Here is a 14,318-nt window from a genome sequence, read left to right as displayed (position 1 = left end):
GAAAAGAATGTGTGTACAAATAAATTTGTTTTTTTGTTCGAGTTATAGCGCTTTTTTATTGTTCGAGTTACAAAGAAGTCAATAGGGGAAAAAATGTGTTCGAGTTAGCACGTCGTTCGACTTAGCGGCTATTCGAGTTACCGCGAGTGCACTGTAAAATTATTCAACAACTGCTGAGTTGAAGCGTAATAATACGTTCACATATAAGTAGATGATCTACTTTTTTGTGCTTAACTCCCAATCCGTAAATAAAAAGCGAGATTTCAAATGCAAAATTTCTCTCCCAAAATCTGAGATTATAAAACAATCCTACATAATAATCATACTTTTTGGCATACAACCCTGCGATTTCTTTGTAATAGGTCATTATTTTTTCGCGGGTAAACAAAAGCTTCAAAGTGAAAATAAAATGGATGCCGGCAAAGAAAACAGGTGTACAGACATAATTCCAATAAAATGTTTGTTAGGTATTATTAACTACGCATTCATATAGCAGAAAAAAAGCGTGTGTCCCATTATTACTTATTATAAAATGTAATATCGAGCTTCGATTGCGTATTGCTGCCATAATGTTTTTAAACCTCAACATCGTTTACGGATTTCTTCCAACTGTTTAAATTAGCTATTCCTTCCATTCCTTGTATTTTCTTCATATAGCTAGTAATAATTAAACAAATCAAAAACAGCAAAATATTCCATTTTATGAAGAAATATAATTTCTATGAAAAAATATACAACGCCAATTTCTCAGATAATCTGCCATATGTGAACGGGTAGATTAATTTTGTGGATTTATTGGTAATTAATGCAAATGTGAATGTACTTTTACTTACTTTACCACAAAAGATTACCATTTTCAGTCGTTAAATCGATGTTGCCAACTTTTAAATTTTTAAAAGCGCCAGAACTAGTAAAGTAAGACGTTATACTACACCAAAATCACTTTTTTTATTAAACAGTGCATTTTTCGTAACAAGTTGTATTTTACAGAAGTAAAAATCAAACATATAATTCAATAAAATATAAACGTATAATACAACATATAACTCAACAACTTTACATTTATTTTCTCATAACGATTCTGCAAAAGCAGATTAATGCTTTTAAATTTTTAAATTCTTTTTGTGCTGGACTAGCTTTAATTTTTTCAAATTATATCATGTTTTTAACTAATTATGCAAAATGCTTGTAGAATAAGTTCCAAAGAAAAGCTACGCAGAAACAATTTATTTCTTGGTTTTTTAATTCTCAAAAAAAAACTAAATCTAGTGCTTAAGTCATGGAGCTCATTCTATATTATTATTATTCTTTTTTATTAAGTAATAGCAACCCTATGCTTGAAATTGTACTAAAAAGTTTAGTACCAACGAAATATGTCTGTCTCTCTTACTCGTCGGCAGTAGAAAACGCTCGAAACGAATGACAATATAAAGATCTCTGTCAAGACTATTTTAAACTTTTCTTTTTGTGGCATTCATTCGTCTGCTCGTTCGTCGAACTTGTGCCGTTTGCCGTTTTCGTTTTTTGCTTTCGCAGTCGTCGTCATTATTAGTTCTAAAACTGTGAAAAATTCCAAGTGACTGATGTAAAAGTGAAAAAATATGGCGAGTATTGTGGGCGAACAGCAAATTTCATCAAATAATCAAGAAGGTAAAGCACTAAATCGTGAAAAAATCGCACATATATGTTCGACTGAAGGCGGAAAGTATTTTCCCAAAGAAATTTCATCAAATTGATTGCTTATCGTGAATAAAAAAACAATCGATTGTTGAAGAGTTGGCGAACAACCTTGAAGGCAGCGGCGCAGCTGAGCGAAAAACAGCGGTAGCTGCGCAGCAAATATTTGCTATTGTGTGAATCTGAAAAGAAAAATCTATTTGTCATCACCATGGTGCACCACTTCAGGAATGGGTGCGTTCATAAAAAACGCCCTTCATATGAAAACAGAACTTTTTGTATCCACACCAGCCAATGGCCAACGCAGTGTTGCGTATAATTCGGTACATTTCTTGATTTCTACCGTGGCGAACAGTTTAAAAATAATCCCACCGAGTTGTTCCAGCATAAAATTGCTTTGCTGTTGCATTATGCTGAACATCTGGTGGTGTTGCATTTGTATTCGGTTTTAAGGGAGCAAAGTGCTTTCCAAGTCGATTCATCTTCTACTGTAGTTGTTCACTGGAAGAATTAATCGATTCGATCTTAACTATATTACGTACATATAGAAGTCAGGTGTCTTCACAATGGTCAAAAATCTGTTAGAAAAGCGACGTGAATGCATTAAAATTCGTAATTCGCAACTATGTGGCAAATTTGTACATTAGTAGCGAACAGTAGTGACAAAAAGCACAGGCTCAAACACCAAAGCTGATTCACCAGTAAATATTGTCGGCACCGACTAGGCAAAGTTTGGCATGCACTGGAAAATATTTAATTCCTTTGTCCTAGTTATGTCAGCAGTTCGATCCCTCCATTTGGCGGTGTGGTGGCGCGGGGTTGCTGAACTCTGGCCAAAATAACTTTGCTCATGCTATTCTATATGCTTTTTTATATGTTCACTAGAAATCAAATATTTTGGCTTACTTTTCATAATGTATACTTATGAAGTAGACGATTGGATTGCTTAAATCCTGACAAGTTGACCGAGAGATTAATATACAAAATAAACTATAATATAACAGCAATATTATATTTTAGTTTGGAAAACAAAAAAGTGATTTTTGACATTGCATAGAAAACATCAAAAACCAATAAAAATACTTCCTACACCAGTACTCTTTTTTGAAAGGCAACAGCCATTGGGATCGTTAACTGGCTGGAAAACCAAAGCAAGTGGCAAATTATCGGAGTGATTTCCTACCAACTATTGATTTCCATGTACATAAATGCAGTCGCCTTCTTTTGAATATGTACAATCAGATCAACACCTGATGTTGTAGAACACCTCTACAACATAACCAATGAACCATCATGTTTTTTTTTAGAGTTTGTTGAAGTGGTGATTCGTCCAAAATCCAACTAGCGCTTCCATACCATTTTGTTGTTTTTTTAGTGCACTTGAGATTCCATTCCTACAGTAGTGGTCGCCTCCACCATTCTCAAAAACATTAAATTTTGACTCGTCCCTCCGGTCAATCAATTTCCAAAAATTAAGGTCTTTATTTAGATGTTATTTGACGAAGGCCAACCATTTGCAATCTATTTTATGGATACATTGGGTTTACGTTGAGCGTACTGTATAATTCGCTTCCATTTGTGCGCTGATTTCGGTCGAGATCAAAACACTTTTCCTTTAGAAAAGCCAACAAGTTCCGTTACTCTGCTGCGAATATTCTAAAAGCTCTAAACTAATTACAGTGAAATTCCTTATAACCGGACACTCACCGTCGCAGTGTTTTTGTCCGGCTATGGGAGATGTCCGCTTATAAGGGATGAAGTCACAAAATATTTATATACCACACATATGAATTGTATTGTACATAGTTTATTTAAGAAATTTTTGGAAGTAAAGAATATTTGCATAGTTTAGTATTACATATAAATACATATATGTACATATAGCGATTAAGTATATTACATTGTACAAGTCTTTACATTTCAATACTAGTTTGATTGAAAAAATTAGGTAATGCTTGATTGCTTTAATTTAAAATGTTCATTTTCAAAGTGACTCTCGATATTTTTAATGTGCTGAAAAGCTACATAGTCATTTTTTGCATATTGTTTCAAGCCCGCAACAAGTTTTAAAGCCTCATCCTATGATGTTATAGGCTCACTTATTTCTTCTGAAAATTCATCTTCTGAATCACTTATGTCCATAGTATCATCTTGTTGGTCAAATTTAACTTCTATATTGTTGTCATCAGTGAAAACATTTTGATCCATTTGGAGAAAACCTTTGAACGCAACCATTCGCATGCAACTGACTTAACAAACTGAATGGAAAACTACTCTTAATTTAAAACACAGGACTTGAATGAGTGTATACATGTTAAAAGGGGAATCACCTGTTTCATTTTTATAATGAACAACAAAGCTTGCTTGTGATATTTTTGAATTTTGTCCGTTTATGAGAAATTTTTTTATGAAAATGGTTTGAAATACCTTGTCCGCGTCTGGTTATTAGAGTGTCCGTTTATTAGGATGATATTTGTATGAAAAAATGAATGAAAAACCTGTGTGCCCAAAATTTGTCCGGTTATTGGAGCTGTCCGGTTATAAGGACTGTCCGTAATGGGGAATTTCACTGTAATTGAAATTAAAAATGCACCCGCAAAGAGCCAATTTATTGTTTTCAAATAGTAAGATTTAAATATGCAAGCACAGGTGTATTGATCTTTCACAAAACTCACTTTACTCATAAAACATAGAAAACAGTTAAACCTTTTTCTGCAATATGACTTTGATCTAAACGAATATATTCATTACAAAAATGAAACCGTTATACCAAGGTTTACTATGTAATTTTTTTTACTTCCTAGAGCCTTAATTGTACGAGCACAAGTGAAAAAAAAAAGTTTATCGCCAATGATTACTTTAAAAATGAATCGACTTTGGTTGTTTGAGCAAGGTTCATTCGTGGGGCACCCATAAATTGAGTTTCTTTTTGTATCAAAGGTTTTTGAAATGGTCTAAAACTGTTGGGCTAGGTGCGTCTTCTTGCCTGGCAGGGACGTGACTATATACCAATTTTTCCCCTGATTTCATTAACCTGAAATTTTCAGAATGTAAACGAGCAAACCGTGTTACGGATATTTTACGACTCTCTTCTCATTATGTCCACAAACAAAAGCTCAAGATGGCAAAAATTATCAAAAATTTTGCCATAATCAAATTAAAATATCATTTTGATAAGTAATACAGATTCCCCCTCGTATTATTTTCAATATGTGTACACAAAGTCTGAAGATAAAACCAAAAGTTGCGGAATCTTTTATACAATCCGTTATTGAGAATAGCTACAGTACAGTACAGGTATATGCAAGATGCAATTGTTGGATACCTTTTAGTATTAATTAGTCAATTAGAGAATCAAATTTGCATTAATATCTGTTTCTAGTAGTATCTGTAAATTTCCAGCACAAATGTTTTATTTTACATCGCAGTCATCTTGAAGGGCAATCGCTGTGAAAGTGTGGTTGAAATATATTTTCACTATTTTCTTTTTTTGGATTACTAGTCCGTACTTATTGTTGTTTTTATTTGTTTCCGAGTTTCGCGGTGTGTTTGTGTACAGCTGATTCGTAGAATACATGAAAATAAGTTTATATCTTCTTATCTCTACAAAAATGTGTATGCGTGTATTTACTTATACATATATACGCGCATACGTACATATATATGCATCGGCACATGATAGGTGTGAAAACTGCTAATAATAAATTTCCAATAACAACAATTAGAATAGTCGACTAATCCACCATTAATCCCTTGAATTTGTTTCGTAAAACCAAACTTTTCTATATAAACAATTTTGGTTTCGAACTGTCAGTCTGTTTCCAGCTTAAGTTTTTTTTTTATTTATTTAACACATTTTCATATTTCTATGATTTTTAATTTTAGTATTGTAAATTTTCTTTTATTTTGCAGCTGAACCGGTTCAGAAAATCGAGAGTCGCGAAGGCAGTGTCGAACGGAAAGGTAATTATAAGCATTTCAAAGTTACTACACGCACATGACTTTTTATTACAAACATACATTCATGCAAACATGAAATTTTTTTGCCAAATAATCTAATAATTTCACATTCCATTTTTCCACACTTAACTCTACGACGTGTCGAAATTTAAACAAACGAAAAAATTAATTAAATTACAAAAAACTTAAATCAAAAGCCAAATTCGCACTTAACCCGTTTTGCGCACCGCTGGCTGCATACCCCTCGAACTCCATGGATAATGTAAATGCTAATAAAACCACTTTGCATTGGTTTGCGCAAGTGGGTGCGGAATATATTGAAGTGCAAGGTAGTTGAATATACTCCAAAATAAGTTACTAATGTATATAAACAATAAATTGCATGCGATTCACATTTAAAGGGATTTCAAATTAAGGATTTCGCATTGGTGCTTTCATAGAAACTAAACTAAATTGTAAATACGTATTATATAAATTAATACAAAAAAGTGCACATCACGTCATGGATTTAAGAAAAATGAGACAAAAGCCCTGAAAACCGCGGTTCTCCAAAATTTCAGCAATGTCCTTAAAATCAGGTTTAAAAACGCACTAAAGATTTTAGCCTATACTTAAATTAAAGTTTGGTTTAACCCTTTTTTCTTACAAAACAATATTTTTTTTTTATCTTGCATTCATAGTTATTTAGTGTATTTTGCAAGTTGAAGTTTCTAGTGAAGGTCATAATATTTGGAAAGAGGTTTAAGATTGGTCTAGCCAATTTATTAATTGGAATACCCCTGTCGTTGAAAGGAAACTCTAGGAAAGTTTTGAAACTCGAGCACATGCTTGCTGGGATATGCCACCAAACAGAGTTGCCTGTGTAAATGCATAGTTTTCCTAGCGTTTTTCGCCTGAAATTGTATGGTATGTGAGGCTCAGTGCTCACGGCTTGTTTCGTTTGGCATGTTGTTGTTGTAGCAGAAGCATAAACATTCCCCATACATATAGGGGGAATGCTGCTGAATTGACACTCCTTTGCCGGATATAAATTCGTTCCGGTTACGCAGAACCGACTGTCGTGGGTGTATGGCATCTTTATATAGGGTGGGCCATGTAAAATTTGCTTTTTGAATCGGCTATAAAAAAAAACTAATCAATATTTTTTCAAACTTTTTTTTTTTATTTTGAAGATTGAACATTGTCATTTATGAATGAAAAATAATATCGTTCAAATGACTGCAACGACTGGCTTTACAGTAGGCCATTCGAGCAACCCACGTTCCCACGACAGTCGGTTCTACGTAACCGGAACGACCCGGATTTATATCCGGCCAAGGACTGTCACTTCAGCAGTATTCCTCGTATATGCACGGGGAATGTTTATGCTGCTACAACAACAACAGCAACCCAATTTTTAAGCACATTTTTATTGTTTGGGCTCCAATTTCATGAATGGCAACTTCGATTTCGTGTTTTAAAGCATCAATCGTCTCTGGATGGTTCGCATAGCACTTGTCCTTAACGGCTCCCTACAAAAAATAGTCCTACGGGTTTAAATCACAGCTCCGAGGCGGCCAATTGATATCGGAATTTCGGCTGATTATTCGGTTTTCAAAAACGGTAGCCAAAAGTTCGAGTGTAACTTTGGTATTGTGACAAGTTGGACCGTCCTGTTGAAACCACATGTCGCCCATATCATCCTCTTATATTTTTGGAAACAAAAACTCGTTGAGCATGTCACGGTAACGCTCGCCATTTACTGTAACCGCAGCTCTTCGCTCATTTTCGAAAAAAAATGACTCGATTATGCCGCCAGACCAAAAACCGCACCAAACAGTGACTTGTTGTGGATGCATTTGATTCTCTACAGTAACGTGTGGATTTTCTGAGCCCCAAATCCGACAATTTTGCTTATTGACGTAGCCACCGATGTGAAAATCAGAAAATAAGAAGAAGGCTCACCACTTTGGAAATAGGTTTTCAATATTTCCCAATTTTGTTCAAGCGTATAGCGTAAATGTCAAACCTTTAAGTAAATTATGAACACATTTGACATGTCATTTGGGTTACCGTTCTCAAAAAAATAGGTGGTTCAAAAAGCAAACGCTATATGGCCCACCCTGTTATTTTTTCGAACAGAGTTGTATGTACAAACACATGTAAATCAGTCATGTAATCTGCGAAATGCTACTAAAAACGGCCAATTAAAAATCCGACCTAAATTACTAGCAATACATTTTTGTTGATGATGCAAGCGTGTCAGTAACATATAAGGAGGAATTTACAAACATAAACGTCGACTGGCTCTAGCACAGAAGTCGCCTATGTTATTATATGCGAACTATACTATATGTCTGCACACATGCTACATACATACATATATACATGTATTTATTCTATACTTGAGCGTATACTAAGTACGCAACTATTTTAAATGTATTATCACTATACATGTCTTTTTTCGTCACCAGCCTACATGGTCTACATAGACATCTTCCCGACCACCACAATGTAATACGTCAGTTTCAGTGGTGTGCCCATTGTGTATATGTGTATATGTTCACTGGAAGCACAAGGTGAAACGCACAATTTGTGCCGGCAAACGCCACCAAAGATACCAACAATTTCCTATTTAATAAATGAATAAGAAGGAAAGCAAAAAATTCGCGATTGCGCTACTCATAAACTTTGTGTGCTGTTACATATGTATATGCATATGGATGTACTAGTACATAGTATGTACAGTGGTGGCCTTATAATTAGAAACGAGATAGCAGCATTTGATTTTACTAATATAATTTTAAAATTTAATTCGCCACATCATTTTTTTTTATTAGAAATAATACAAAAACAAGTAGTCTTTCAGTTTAACATAAAAAATGTTCACCATTACTACAATCCTAAAAAAAAAAAATTAACTTAATACTAAACACAAATTCATCTTGGTCAAATAATTAGAAACGACAAGGAAAACTTAAATCTTCAAAAAGTTCAACAAAATTAGCATAATTTTAATATTTTGTGGGATAACCCTTATTTTTTATAACATTTTGCAGTCTTCTCGGCAAGCTTTGTATTAAATTTTGGCACCTTTTAACAAATATGCTCTCCCAGCTTCGCTGCACCAATTGAAACAATTCATTATTATTTCACGGACTTTTGTCCTTGAGTTCTCGTTTCACAATTGCCCATAAGTTCTCAATTGGGTTGAGGTCAGGACTTTGCGGTGGCCAGTCCAAAACATCAATATTTTGATCCAAAAGCCAACGCTTTACTAACCGTGAAGTGTGCTTTGGATCATTGTCATGCTGGAAAATGTAGTGAACCGGCATGTTCTCAAAGGAATATGGTTCCATTACATTTTCCAAAATGCTTTTATATTGATGTTGGTCCATGATTCCGTCAATGCGCACAATTGGTCCCACGCCACGCCAAGAAAATGCTCCCCAGACCATAATAGATCCGCCACCGTATACCTGGGGTCCAAAGCTTTGTCTGGAGGACGCCTCACATATGTTTTCCCATCAGATTGGAATAAATTGAATTTCGATTCGTCACTCCAGAGAACTCTATTCCAGAATCTTGAATCTTTTTTGAGCATTTCCTTAGCAAATCGTAACCGCTTCAAAATATTTTTTTTGACACATGCGGTTTTTTTTGTGCGATGCCCCCACGTAGTCCCGCCTCTTGTAAGCGCCTTCTTATCGTCCGAGCGGAGACTTCTACGTTTAATTGCTCTGCAAGTTCGGCTTTTATATCATGCGAAGACATAAAAGGGTTGCTCTTGCTGGTCCTACAAATATGCCTATCATCCGCTGGAGTTGTTTTTCGAGGTCTAGGCTTCCTGGATGGGGTTTCAAAGTTCCTCGTTTTTTTATACAAATGAATTGCTCCGAATACCATTTTTTTGGAGCAGTCAAACCTTTGTGCGATAGCCGACATTGAAATTTTTTCCTTTTTGTAACACTGTACCATTAGCTCCCTCAATTTCGGGGGGCATGACTTTTTCTTACCCATTCTAACAGTTGAGATGAACTAAAATTAGAAAAGCTAATCTATGGATTTTTTCAGTATACTTACTTTAACACTAACTCCAAGATAAATATAGAAAATTTAAGAAAAAACTGCGCGTTTCGAATTTTGTGGCCAGCCAAGAAACACAATCAGAGAAACAATGTGAACTTTTTCAGGAATCAACCATCAAATATCAACGCGTTTTTCTAACTACAATGTTCATCGCCTATTCTAAGAATAACGGTGCTCATAATTCACAGTGCACGTCTTCCAAAAATATGCACAGTGATTTTATTTTTCTTAGCACATCGTTTCTAATTATAAGGCCACCACTGTATATGTACAGGCCATATATGAGTATATGTACATTCTTCTGCGATCAAATTAAAAGATAATTTTGTTTATAAATCTTATAGTATTTAGTTATACCTTCACATCTATTTTTTCCTCTTCAAAGTAATCAGTCCAATAAAATACACTTACATATGTAAATCGTTGTTGCTGTTGTTGTAACGGCATAAATATCCCTGATTAAGTTAGGTGGGTTCTCGTAATATTCGTAAGTTTGAAAGATTTTGGGCTTGTTGAGTGACTTTGGCATGATTTTTGCTGTTTTTCAACTTTGACACCAAGTTCGCTCGACTGGTCGGCTAATTCGGGGTCATAAACATAAATTCAAGTCTCATCTCATGCTATGATGCATTACCTCATAGCCAGCAATTATCTCTTTGCGAGAGTGCCAGAGAAGGAGTGCTGACTTTTAAAACATTGATTGTCTTGATTTCTTTTCCATCAGTAAGTGCTTTTGGCCTATTAGAAACCGCATTTGTGTCAATACCTTATCTTCCTTCTTGGGATTGTTTATACCACTCGAAAACATTTTTTCCCCCATTCTGTAACAAAAATTTAATTCCGAAAACAAGATATAATCCATTCAAGAAAATCAGACTTCGAAAGTCATACTTTCAATTTAGTAGCAGTAATACATATCGGCCGCCGTAGCCGAATGGGTTGGTGCGTGATTACCATTCGGAATTCACCGAGAGGTCGTTAGTTCGAATCTCGGTGAAGGCAAAATTAATAAAAACATTTTTCTAATAGCGGTCGCCCCTCGGCAGGCAATGGCAAACCTCCGAGTGTATTTCTGCCATGAAAAAGCTCCTCATAAAAATATCTGCCGTTCGGAGTCGGCTTGAAACTGTAGGTCCCTCCATTTGTGGAACAACATCAAGACGCACACCACAAATAGGAGGAGGAGCTCGGCCAAACACCTAACAGAAGTGTACGCGCCAATTATTTATTTTTTATTTTATTTTTTTAATACATATCTGGCGTATAAGTATTTACATCCTTAGCGAGCCTTCTCTCTCAATTTATGGCGTGCGTCTTAATAATGTCCTACGAATGAAGAGTTCTATAGCCTTATGCCACCTCCAAAGCTCATTCATGGCTGGAATCCACTCATATGTTTGCTATTACCTGTCGAGAAAGCGGCACTTATTAGAAAAATAATGTTTTTATATGCTGTTTAATCCGTACAAAATGCTATCCTTTATTCTTGAAAATTATTGATCCTAAAATCTTTTAAAATAACATTATTCCTGAACGAATTCAAAGCGCTAAGATTTGGTCCTTAGCAAAAGAGATGTACAAAATTTATGGGACCAAAGGCAATTTTTTTCCTAAAGTGTGGCTTTCTAAAAGTATGTAAATTGTTCATGTTGATCCGAATAAAATTGGATGAGAGAGATACATATATGAATGTCTTTGAAAAGAGGCGCGTGAGGATATAACAGACATGATTTGCCCATTTCAGTGGCCACCAGTATTCAAAAACTATTCATTAAATCTTTTTTAGAATTGATATTCTTTTTAAACAAGTAAAAGTTTAGTTTTGAATGGATCGATAATTTTTTTTGAAAACCACCTTTTTAATAACCCAAACATTTTTATATAGACTAGCCGCAATCTTGTTGATTTGTCAATTTGCCGATTACTCTTTTTGACAGTTACATATATATTACGCTTGTTGTTACAAAATATTTTAGTATATTTAAATAGAGATTTTACCAATTAAAGTCCAGTATATTTACCAGACCACAACATTATATTAGTTCTCATGAAGCATATTTGTCGCTTCTATAAAAATTATTTAAAAAAAGTTGATCAGTCTACAACTAGGCGTAATCCCTTAATCGGGGTTATTCTGATTAAAAGATTTTCGACGAATTCGCTAAATACGTTTATTAATTTTTTACGTTCAAACTGACGCTAATTGAAAATATCGATTAAAGCCAAAACTTTCTCATAAAGTGCATATAAAATCGTTATCGGCCTTAGCTTATGAGCAAAGGTATTTAAAGCTTATCACAAACATTTCCATGGCTGGATATTATGAAAGATTTGAAGAATAGAAGGCAGGTGGTGAAATGAGCGGTCGAGTCAGCTGGTTTTTAGGCTTTATGTTTGTTATATTAGACCCATTTTTCAGTGCACAGCGTCTGTCTGATCTTGATTGGAATAAAATAGTGGTCGGTCGTTTGCTTGTAGGAAGGTATGCAGTCTTAAACACTGAAAAACTACATACGAGTATATTCGCTATTCACACCGTTCCCGGTTGCTCGTTTTTTGATCTCATGGTAGCAGCGTGTTTGGTCAGTCTTAGTCCGATAGCTGCATCTTCTGTTAGTTGTACAAAATAGAGCTTGCGCGATTTGTTTTAAATAAGGGTTAGTATGCACTCATACCAAAAATGTTCGTAAATTTGAAATGACTGATCGTGAAACAGCAAATATTTAATTTCACTAATAAAGTAATAAATAATAAATGTAGGACAGGCTGCTGGATTATCTAAGCGATAACCCACGATACCTGAAGGAAACCCACACATACGTGGTGTGTTCAAAAAGTATCGCGATTTTTTTTTTTTTTTTTTTTTTTTTTTTTCAAAATTATTTATTTATTCATTAATATCTATTTTGTCCCCTTCAAAGTAATATCCCCATGAGATATTATGCACTTGTGCCAACGTTTTTTCCAATCTGTGAAGCACTTCAAAAAATCATTTTTTTATCTTGTTCAGCTCCTCCTTCGATGCCGTCTTTATCTCGTCAATCGTAGCGTAGCGTCGTCCTTTCCTGGGCCTCTTCAGTTTCGGGAACCAGAAAAAGTCCCTGAGGGCCAGATCTGTGTAATACGGTGGCTGTGGCATCATTAGTGTGTTGTTTTTGGCCAAAAAGTCGCGCACAAGCAACGATGTGTGAGCAGAGGCGTTATCGTGATGCAAGAGCCAATTTTTGTTCTTCCACAAATCCGGGCGTGTCTGCCGGATTGCTTCGCGCAAATTGCGCGTAACTTGCAGATAATATTCTTTATTGACCGTTTTACCTTGTGACAAGAACTCATGATGCACAACGCCCCTGCAATCAAAAAAAACGGTAAGCAAAACTTTTACATTCGACCGAACTTGGCGAGCTTTTTTCGGTCTTGATTCGTGCGGCAACTTCCATTGAGATGATTGAGCTTTGGTTTCCACATCATAACCATAAACCCACGATTCGTCAGTAGTTACGACCCTCTGGAGCAAATTTGGGTCGTCGCGGACAGAGTCCAACATGTCATTAGCAATGTTCATGCGATGCTGTTTTTGGTCGAAATTGAGCAGTTTTGGTACGAATTTTGCCGCGACCCATCTCATGCCCAAATCATTGAAAAAATCAAATGGCTCGAGCCAATCGATATGTCTAGGTCCTCAGCAACTTCTCTAACGGTGATTCGACGATTGGCCAATACCATTTTCTTCACTTCATCAATTTTTTCGTCTGTTGTTGAAGTGCTCGGGCGTCCGACACGCTTTTCGTCGTTCACATTTTCTCGGCCTTCTGAGAACATTTTGTACTACCGATAAACGTTGCTTTGGTTCAAAGTAGCTTCTCCGTATGACACAGTCAACATTCGGAATGCATCCGCGCACTTAATTTCTTTTTTCACACAAAATTTTTTCAAGTCGAAACACGTGCAAGGAAAGCAGCTGTCAACAATTAACTGAACATTCAAAATGGCCGAACTCGTCGGCATGAGTGAGAGACATGAGTACCAACATATCGCCACAAAAAAAATTGAAATTCGAATATAGGTAACCTGCGAAAATTCAAAATTCGCGATACTTTTTGAACACACCTCGTATTTACTCAGGGAAAATAATAGCCTCAGACTGCCGCTTTATAAAAGTAGTGGAAAAAGGCAAGAAAAATATATTCTATAAAGCATTCAAATTTTTTTAATAAACTACCAACTCAAAAAAAATTTTAACAACATTGGTACTTAGTACATAAAAATTTCAACAACATAGGTTGCTTTTTAATCACTGCAGAACGCGGCAATCTATAGAATCCCAGTCATTCAATGCAGATAAAGTGATGATCGGAATATCGTCCATTCGGACAGCATCAATACTAGGCTACTCGTTTATATGGATAAATAAATATAGTCGATAAGAAAAGTTAGGAAAAAATTGCCAAAAAGGAAAACAATCTATACACCTTGTAATATTACTTATACACATATCTATGATATTTGTAAAATTTCAAAAAAGCACATTAAAAAAAAATATTCATATTATGTATACACATATGTACAATTTTTTATTATGTAAGTACATTCATAATTGGCGTACTATTTGTCGC

General features: G+C 35.2%; 1 protein-coding gene across 7 annotated transcripts in view; it reads left to right on the top strand.

The window, feature by feature from the left end:
• Positions 1 to 1,469: 1,469 nt before the first annotated feature.
• The window catches only part of LOC128859568 (ensconsin), a 41,532-nt gene continuing 28,683 nt past the window's right edge, over positions 1,470 to 14,318 (top strand). For 2 of the 7 annotated variants that reach the window (XM_054096485.1, XM_054096484.1), the window contains exons 1-2: positions 1,471 to 1,650; positions 5,590 to 5,640. In XM_054096485.1, coding sequence (XP_053952460.1) covers positions 1,602 to 1,650; positions 5,590 to 5,640 — 100 coding nt within the window. In that variant the 5' untranslated portion in view covers positions 1,471 to 1,601. Of the gene's footprint in view, positions 1,651 to 5,589; positions 5,641 to 14,318 lie in introns of all 7 variants that reach the window. The other 5 variants (XM_054096487.1, XM_054096488.1, XM_054096486.1 and 2 more) reach the window with 4 other exon arrangements.

The sequence above is a fragment of the Anastrepha ludens genome, chromosome 4 (assembly GCF_028408465.1).
Source record: "Anastrepha ludens isolate Willacy chromosome 4, idAnaLude1.1, whole genome shotgun sequence".
Classification (NCBI taxonomy): Eukaryota; Metazoa; Arthropoda; class Insecta; order Diptera; family Tephritidae; genus Anastrepha; species Anastrepha ludens.
The sequence above is the reverse complement of the archived record's forward strand: the minus strand, read 5'-3'. Positions and strand labels throughout refer to the sequence as shown.